Source organism: Nymphaea colorata, chromosome 13 (assembly GCF_008831285.2).
Source record: "Nymphaea colorata isolate Beijing-Zhang1983 chromosome 13, ASM883128v2, whole genome shotgun sequence".
NCBI lineage: Eukaryota > Viridiplantae > Streptophyta > Magnoliopsida > Nymphaeales > Nymphaeaceae > Nymphaea > Nymphaea colorata.
The window spans coordinates 7,334,339-7,344,123 of record NC_045150.1 but is presented as its reverse complement, the minus strand read 5'-3'; the positions used below and the strand labels follow the sequence as shown (position 1 = coordinate 7,344,123).

Genomic DNA, 9,785 nt, shown 5'->3' with positions numbered 1-9,785 from the left:
GCACATACATACCCAAAACACCGACACAACCCTGAACCCTGAGCAAAAGAAAACTCCGCTCTCATTTTTACGATAAAATTTCCCTCTTGTTTAGCTAAACAAAAGGGTTGATTTTGAAAAAAAAAAAAAAGCAATATATCCGTTTTTTGCTATTATATTTTGTATTATTTTTTGTGAAGTGGCTCTTCTAGTTTGAGACATTTCTAAGCTTGGAATTTGTTTATATACAAAAGAAAGAGAATGGATCACTAGTTAGGACAAAACTAGCTGTTGATGCATAAAAAATCATGAGTTTATTTTACAAAAAGGTGATTTAAAAAACACATTAGAAAAGGGACAGTGAATTTATTTCTACCTCAACTTTAAGCTAAACGATTCTATGTTAATCAGAGCACATGAAGGAATACTTAAATAAACATTTTTTTAAGAGAGAGAGAAAGATAGAGAACTGACATAGCTAGCTGGCTTATTCAAACCAAAAAAAATTCTTACAAGGTGAACCCCTTTATCCCAATCTCAAAGTGGAGCTTGGTATCTAACCTAATTTGGAAAAGCTCGGGGTTTCATGCAAGTCAAAAATTGTTTATTATGACATTTTACTTGTGACGATAAAAATGTTTAATTATTGTGAAATACGTACTGTTTATTTAACTAGTTGTTTAGAAAAATCCTTACTTGCAAGATCACAGAACTGGCATGTTGCATCTGACAGTTGTGTTCAGTACATATCTGCAAATTTAACAAAGTGAGACACGTTTTTGAAAATAAGAACTACAGATTGCACTTTTCGCGATTTTTTTTTTCACAGATCATTTGCTTGATTCAAAGTGAACAAAAAGTTGGTCCCACTGCTTTTATTTAACAAATACCACAGTACTCTTGGTGACAGAAAATTAATAAAAATAATTATTAAAAAATTAATTTAATTCATGTAAATAGAAAAAGAGAAAAAAAAATCAATTTCGAAAATTTGAATCACTGTAACGATACCGCTATAAACAACAACCCCGCACTCATAAGAAAGACTCTCTCTCCCCATGTGAATCAGCCATGCCGCCTCCTGCTGCTTCCCTGCGGGTCCTCTTCCTCATCCTCTTCACCTTCTTCACCACCACTTCTGCTGAACTTTCCGGCGAGGGCTGTGCCCACCAGACCAGGCCGATCGATCCTCGCCTCACCTTCGCGAATCCGAGCCTCCGGCAAGCCTACATTGCCCTCCAGGCCTTCAAGCAAGCCATTTTCTCAGACCCGGAGAACCTCACTTCCAACTGGGTTGGCTCCGATGTGTGCTCCTACTTTGGAGTCTTCTGTGCTCCTTCCCCTTCGGATCCTTCCCTCCAGGTCGTTGCGGGCATCGACCTCAACCACGGCGACATTGCCGGCTACCTCCCCGACGAGCTCAGCCTCCTCACCGATCTCGCGCTTTTTCATCTCAACTCGAATCGCTTCTGCGGAATAGTTCCGAACTCTTTCCGGCACCTCCGCCGTCTGTTTGAGCTGGACTTGAGCAACAACCGCTTCGTTGGTCCATTCCCGAAGGTGGTTTTAGATCTCCCGAAGCTCAAATTCTTGGACATCCGATTCAATGACTTCGAGGGGCCGATCCCGCCTGCGCTCTTTGACAAGGATCTTGATGCTATCTTTTTGAACAATAATCGGTTCAAGTTCGGCATTCCGCACAATTTTGGAAATTCTCCGGCGTCCGTCGTGGTTTTTGCCAACAACGACTTGCACGGCTGCATTCCGAGTAGCATTGGGGAGATGGGCGACACTCTTGGCGAGATCATAATGTTGAATAACAATCTGACGGGATGCTTACCGCCGGAAATGGGGGAACTGAAACAGCTTACTGTGTTTGATGTGGGCTACAACACGATTCAGGGGACGTTGCCGGAAACGATTGGGGGAATGCAGAAGCTGGAGCAGCTCAACGTCGCTTACAATGAGCTCACCGGATCGATCCCGGGAAATATCTGCAGACTACCGGCGCTCCAGAACTTCACCTTCATCGGCAATTACTTCACTGGCGAGCCACCAGAGTGCCTGGCGAGGCAGTCGCTGCAAGTGAATGATGGAGAAAACTGTATCCCGTGGAGACCGGCGCAGCGGCCGCCTGGGCAGTGCGCAAGGGTGGTTGGAAGGAGGGTCGATTGCAGCAAGTTTGGCTGCAGCATTGGTGGTGGTCATGTAAACCCTGGTGCGCCGTCGCTGCCACCAAGAAGGGCAGCACCTCCCCCTCCGAAGCCTAACCCTTCAAAGTTTCCCAGCCCACCTCCGCCTACCCCGTCGCCACCACCACCGCCATCTTCGGAGTCTTCTCCCGGTGCAAAAACTCATCCGCCTCCACAGTCATGGGCTCCGCCAACTGTATCACCACCACCATCCCCAACAAAGGGCGGGACAGGACATCCTTACCGCCCACCACCTTCCGAGTCACATCACCACCACCAATCACCACAATCGCCGCCAGTCGAGCACCATCACTATTCTCCTCCGTATGCACACCTTCTTCCACCCCCACCACCGGCTGTGGTGGGTTCGCCACCAGCAGAGCACTACCACCATCCAGCTCCATCGACCCATCTTCCGTCGCCACCAGCAGCAGAGCACCATTTATATCCACCCCCGTCTACACATATTCCACCGTCACCAACAGTGAAAATACCCCCACCACTGCACCAGCAGCACCACCCGCCTCCATCTGCACGGCCGCCGCCATCAGAGAAGCACCACCAGTCGCCTCCATCTACATATCTTCCTCCGCCAGCGGAGCACCATCAACATTCTCCACCATCTACGTACACTCCACCACCAAGGGAGCACCATCACCAGTCGCCTCCATCTACATATCTGCCTCCGCCAGCGGAGCACCACCAACATTCTCCGCCATCTCCGTATATTCCGTTGCCGCCGCCGGGAAAGAACCACCACCACTCTCCTCCATCTACATATCTTTCGCCACCACCAGCAGTGGAGAGACCGCCACCGGCGGAGCACCATCGCCATCCGCCTCCATCTACGTATCTTCAGCCACCCACGGGACACAACCATCATCCACCACCGCCGCCGGGAAGGTCCTCAGAGGGCCCACCCTACTATTCTCCTCCTCCATCAATGGCACATTACCCACCTCCAACCTCATACGAGTCACCGCCACGACCTCTACTTCACTCCCCTCCACCACCACCACCACCCTCGCCGGAGTACCACAACGTGCCCCTGCCGCCGGTGTCTGGATTTCAATATGCATCTCCCCCACCACCCATTTACCCGTACGAAAATCATAGCTAATCCCTCCCTCCCATCTCCACTTTTTGCATTAAACATTCTTTTGTTTATTTGGTCTTTTTGATCTTTCTAGAGATGAGATTGCCTTCTCTTTCTCTCCTAAAACAAGGAGATTAGGATCTACTATGACTTCCATTCTCCCCTTTCCCATCTAGTAAATCGGTGTTGGCGCTGTTGCGTGTGTAGCTTGTGCTATTAGTCGATAAATCTGTATTAAATATTTTGAAATCTCTTTTTCTTTTCCCAATGTTGTATCAACTATCAAGTGTTTGATCAGATAAACTATTATGTTGGGGCACGAACTAATGTATTAAATGGTTTCATGCTCTTTTTGTTGTCACAACAAATTGGTTCATGAGCTACGAATTTCCTTTGTCTGGACTCAACTGGCGGAAGCGTGAACCTTTCCTCCAACAGTAACTGTCCGAACTGTGAAGTGAAGGATCCACAGAGAATACTCTCTTTCTCTGTACAAATCCATGAGTGTCGGAATAGGAAGACGATGATACTCGGGATTTGTAGCCTCCCCACCTCCAGACAACACCGCTTTCTTTCCGCGAAGGAAGGAGTTCAAGGGGGGTACCAACCTCCATCATTTCTTTTCTTGAATCAAAGCAGAGTCAATAAATTCCGACTCTGACTCTGTGCCTCGGCCGTCCCACGCCGGAGGACCGGAGGTTGAACTGAAGATGTCAAGAGGCAGCGCGGTGAATCAGAAGGTTGTTGGCTTGTTGCCTGCCGGAATCGAAGATCCTCGTGCCTCCCGTCCAACGGCGTTCAATGAAAATGGTAAAACAAGAGCAGAAAGGACAGCTTATGCCTGTCATGCGCCCAACACTCCCCAAAAAAAGAAGACCCAAAAAATAAAGTGGTCATGTGCTAGATCAATGGAGCTAACTTTGCTTTCAATTTTATAATTCTTATAACAGTAGTTAAGGCGAGGCCGCATTGGATGCGGTAGAAGGATCCCTCCTTCTTTTGAGTTTTTGATCGCCATTAATCAGATATGAGATCCGCAGTTCAGAAATTGCAGATCAAACTAGAATTTGATGGACAGCAGAATCCAGAGTTCTTTATTAAATCTGACAAATTAAACACTGTTCGAAGACCTCTTATACGCCAAAGGGTGTCAAAAGGTTTTAGATTCTCAGCACACAGAAGCTTACAATTGGGGAACTGTTGTTTCTCTTAGTGCATTCCAGCTGACTCCCTGCTGCTGTCGCTTCTTCCATTATTAGGCAAAAAGGAGCGATGAAGGGAGGGAAAAGAAAGATCTGCCACAGCCACTAACTGGGTTTCACGTCCAACTTTATGGTGAGAAAAACGGAAGTAATATTTTGACAGAAAATTGAATGCATCTCTTACATCACAAGAGAAACTGGGGACACTTGAGAATGCTTCTTTTTTTCTTGATTTCGCTGAATAACAACTTTTCACCTACTTATCCAATTTGGGCAACTCTAATTTCCTAACTTTATCTTCAAACCTTGTAAATACAGCCATGAGAGAGAGAGAGAGAGCGATTTAAATTCATTTTCATACCTTTATCTTCAAACCTTGTAAATACAGCCAAAAGAGAGAGAGAGAGAGAAGATATTTAAATTATTTCATGTACAATACTTTTTTTATTGTTTTTTTTTTGCATAGCCCAAACTTAATAGATATGATCTTAATAATGTTTTAATGAGAATTATGCAAAACAACTTTAATTAAGCCATATTTTATATTGGATTAGTATTTATAAACAAAATAAAATATTTATATTTTATTTAAAATAATTTTCATCAATAATTTCCAAGGTCTGGCTTTTGTCATTAATCAATTTTCCTATATATAATAACAGAAAAAGCTGAAATGTTGAACGGATAGCTAGAGGACATATAAATATATAAAAGTTAAAATCTTTCAACCTCTAATCATGATTATCCGATGCATTGCATCAAATGGTGTGTTTTGAAAACTAATGGATTTTTTTTTATTTAAATTTGAACAGAAAATCTATTTGTGTTTATGTATATATATAATCCAAATTATTGGGTGAGAGAGTATGGTGGCTGAGCACTCGTTCTGTCGTCGACTGGTCACGTGAATGACATGGTAGGAGCTTCCGTGAAGCTGCGGCTCTTGTCTCCACTTGCACTGGAAATAGGAGTGACGGTGACACAACTCACCTGTCCTCATTTTGCGGAACGCTCATGGGACACCCAAATTATTATTATTTTTTTTTTCAGACGCTTTATTACCTCTAGATCCATCGGTTCTCATATGCAACTTAGATCCCCTTTCCGATTGCAAGGTAAACAGAGATGATCCATTAGTTCGATGTATTCTGTAAAAAAGTTAACAACTACTTATGGGGATAGGGCCGTTCATCGAGCCAAGTTGAGTCAGCTCAAACTTGACTCGAGTGTCTTGAAAGAAACTCGAACCACTAAATTAAACTGGATTAAGGTCCATTCAAGTCTAATCTCTAAATTAAACTTTTAAAGAATGAGTTTGGTAAAACTAAGCCCCCACCTATTTTTGCCCTTGCTTATGAAAATCAAATACTTTTAAAGAATGAGTTTGGTAGAACTGAGTCCCCACCTTCTTTCAAAGAATTTTTTTTTTTTAGCAGTAAGCAATTTGGCTGAAGGTGGGGAAAACTCTTTTTATGCCTGCAAAGAGTTTTTTTTTTTTTTGATCTTTTGTAAATACGGAAGTTTTTTTTCCTCAAGATTGCCGCATACTAACTACTAAGCTATGTAAGCTATGTGCCACAACAATCAGCAGTTCTCATTCAGCACGCTCACGGCAGAATATTTTTCTACGTACGTTTTTCCCTAAGCTGATAAAAAAGTAAAAGGGCTAAACTGAAAATTTGGGAAAGAAGAATCGTAGTATGAAAAATAAAATAAAAATGCGGGCCTGCGTCGTAAAATTTGTCATGAGGACGCGAGTGGTGTGAGGTGTACGGGTCTCACATGGGTGCTGGCATTTTTCATAAAGCCTGAGCCCCTCTCTCTCATTATTGTCAATATTATTATTATTATTATTATTATTATTATTATTATTATTATTTATTAAAAAAAAACAGTTCAAAGCGGGAGAATGAGTCACATCGATAAGGAAACCTAGCGTGTTTATTATTGAGCTTTTGGGTTTGGTTGTCAGGTTGAATTCGGACTCGTTCATTTGACCTTAAGGTTTGATAGCATCCGACCTTAAATATGAAGCTGTCATGTTTAAACGAACCTCATCAATAAAATGGATTTCACATGTTAAAAACCATGGATCTAAGATTTAATCTAAGATTTCACTTGTTAAAAACCGTGGATGGGTTTCGATCATAAATCCATAGATTTGAGATCTTAAGGATCTCATATCACCGTGAATTTCAGATCTGCAATGAAAGTACTAAACTATCGTTGTATAATTCGAGTTTGGCCTTCAGGAATAGGTTTTATATAAGTAGATTCAAGAAGCAAATAATGTAAAAGATTAACAAAATAAGCATGCCGTGTTCCTAAAATGACTGCATGCGATAGCTGGAGGAACGCCTCAAAGTGAACACGACCAATAGCTTTTTCTTTGATTTTAACATGGACGAAGGGGAAATGGACTCAGGTGCATCATGCAATGTGATGACACCCATCTATTTAAGATGATAAATAGATTGAGAACAACATCGAGAGTTCTGGTGGTCAGTTTGGAAAGCGATGATAAGCTGGTTTGGACGAGTAGCACCATGCAGGACATCACTAGAAAAGCCTTATGGAATGCAGTTAGAATCAAAGAGCAGGAACATCCATGGAGGATTAACATTTTGGCATAGTGGTGGGAACCCCAAGATCTTGTTGAACTATATATGTTGTTGAAATAGGAAGACTCCCTACAGATGATAGATCCTAAAAAGAAGGAATGCACCTAGCGTCTCAATGTTACAACAACTGCAAAAGAAGAATTGAAAACGAAGAACACTTTGTTTTTTTTCTTTTCCAGTGCAGTGTCGTAGAGGATACTTGGAAATGCATCCTACATCCTGAAGAAGTTTGGGATCAAAAAGAAATTCTCACAAACCATTCACGACGCAATAGTGTGGCGGTTTAAATGTAAATCCAAGCACAAAACTCTGTTAGAATGCTGGAAAACTCGTTTTCATGTTATCATTCGTTCTTTTGGAGAATGAGAGGCGACAGGAAACATGGAAGCAAAACTCAAATGGCGGCTACCGGGGAGAAGGCCTGGGAGCACTGCAAGGAGTGTTTCATGAATAGACATTGGTATAGAGTCAGACACACAGATTATTAACAACCGGTTGAAAACAAAATGTTGTGGGGAGATTGGTGGGGCGCATATCAATATACATGTGGTTGTGCCGTCTAAAGATGGTCGAACTAGAGTGGCAGTGCTGTTGAAGTCTACTCTTCAAGGTTACATGGGAGCGATGGAGAGGTGGGAGAGGACAGGCTATCACAATTCAAGCATGGAAGCAGTTTCATTCTGTTTGGGTGTTATTCCACAAGCTTATTCACACAAGATTAACGTAATCATGAATGATCATGATTAAAGTACATCATGAATGATCATGATTAAAGTAGCAGATTAGGCACACAAGCATGGGTGCGGGTATGATACTTACAGCTACAAACACAACAAATTTGAAAATTTTGTAATAAATGATAATAATTCACTTTTACAACAGGAAAATCATACACAGGAAAAATCATACAAACACAAACAGAACATCCCCAAATCGGCAAATCTAAAACAAAAAAATTTGTCCTGGTATTGAACAAGAGTTAAGGATCAAGATCGACAGATTAACCGTCCAATCTTCAAACAGAAACATCCTCAAATTGGCAAATCCAAAAAAAAAAAAAAAAAAAAAAAACCCAAATCAAGAACATGAAACCCTAAGTTCTAAAATCGTAAAGGAAAAACAAAAACACTTACCTGGCTGCCGCTGGACACCACCAGACGTTGCCGTGGGTCGTTGGACGTCGTCATCATTGCCAGCCATAGTTGTCAAACTTGCTCTGCTGCAGAAATCGTTGCTAGTGAAGTGGAGAGCTCAACGTTGTTCAAGATAAAGTCAGGTTTATTTTTTTGGTTTGGATCGGGTTTGACCCAAATCCGATCCAACCCGTACCCACCTACGTTCCGTACTCGGATCCGCGTGTCGGCGTCGGAGTGGGTACGTGAGCTAAACCCACGTATCTATGTCACGTAGTGCAGAAGACAATGCTCAGAGCCTAATATTTCTATTGTTAAAGCTAGCAGGCCCATAAGGCGGGATCAAAATCTAGATAGAAAATATCTAGAATTGAAAATCACCAATTTTTACCCTAGAAACAATATTGAAACTAGGACTAGTATGGGTATCAGAACTTTCATTGCCGTCTTCTTTTTCAATGCCGGATACTGAATTTTATAAATATTGGGTGTTGATGATGAGGTAGCTTTTTGAATATTAAAGAACTTGATAGTTTTTTAATTATTTTTAATATCTTTTTGGTTTACAATGTAATTATGCTTTGTTCCCTAATTCTCCCTTTAAGTAAGGGTTAGGGTAAATAATCAATAGAACTTATGAGTTTTTTTTTCCTCCAACGTCAACACAGTATCAGAGCCTACGGTGTGATCCCTGCAGAAAGCCGGCGACCATCAGACATCCAGTGACCTCCTCTCCTCCTTTCCTCTTCCATCTATTCTGGCCTACTACGATATGCAAGGAGAGTGTGTGAAGGAGTTTCTTCATGCTCAGAAACATGCGTGAATAGACTCCAGTCATAGAAATCAACAAAAAAAAAAAGTGGTGCGGCTGTGTGGGAGTCTATGTCGTCTAAAATCTTATGGACTGATGACGTTATATGATCAAAGCAGCCAAGTGGAGGACTGCTAAGTGAAGTACATTCGTGGACATGATCATAAGTTATATGGTAACAATTTCGTAATATTGAGACTGTTGGTGTAGATGTTCTACTGCCTGCACGTTAATACACAAAAGCTAAAGTTTGTCGAGTGATTCTATTGCTCGTTAATTTTATCAACATGCACGTTTATATTATTCTTGGTTTACGTAAAGTATGCAGATATTTTGTTTTAATCTATACTATGGAGAATGTGGATACTACAACTGATACGCAAGGGAAATATAAAATATCAGGGAATCTCCTTTTATTTTATAAAATATCAGGGAATCTCCTTTCATTTGGGTCTCCTGTGAAGTTAGATGGCTCAAACTATGAAATCTGGTCTCATGTATTTATGATGTCTGTTAAGGGGCATAGCAAGAAACATGTTATTGAGGAGGAGGAACCCCTAACTAAGTCAGAAAAATATTCTACATGGGATGAAGATTACAGAATTGTTTGTCACGAATAGCATGCAGGGACACATCACTCCTACTATTGCATATTATACTTCTACCAAATATATGTGGGAATTTTTAAAGCAAACTTACCCTCATGACAAAAATATGAGCAAAATTTTGCAGGTTGAAGCAACAAGGTGAC

At 41.7% G+C, this 9,785-nt stretch overlaps 1 protein-coding gene across 1 annotated transcript; it reads left to right on the top strand.

Moving 5' to 3' along the window:
• Window positions 1-1,013: 1,013 nt before the first annotated feature.
• Window positions 1,014-3,616, top strand: LOC116266836 (leucine-rich repeat extensin-like protein 4). Its single transcript, XM_031648255.2, has one exon. The coding sequence runs from the start codon at window positions 1,051-1,053 to the stop codon at window positions 3,289-3,291; it is 2,241 nt and encodes a 746-aa protein (XP_031504115.1). The 5' UTR covers window positions 1,014-1,050; the 3' UTR covers window positions 3,292-3,616.
• Window positions 3,617-9,785: the final 6,169 nt, after the last annotated feature.

What these genes read in the sequence shown, in the direction of transcription:
- LOC116266836 (XM_031648255.2), top strand. Translation starts at nt 1,051, where the DNA reads ATGCCGCCTCCTGCTGCTTCCCTGCGGGTCCTCTTCCTCATCCTCTTC.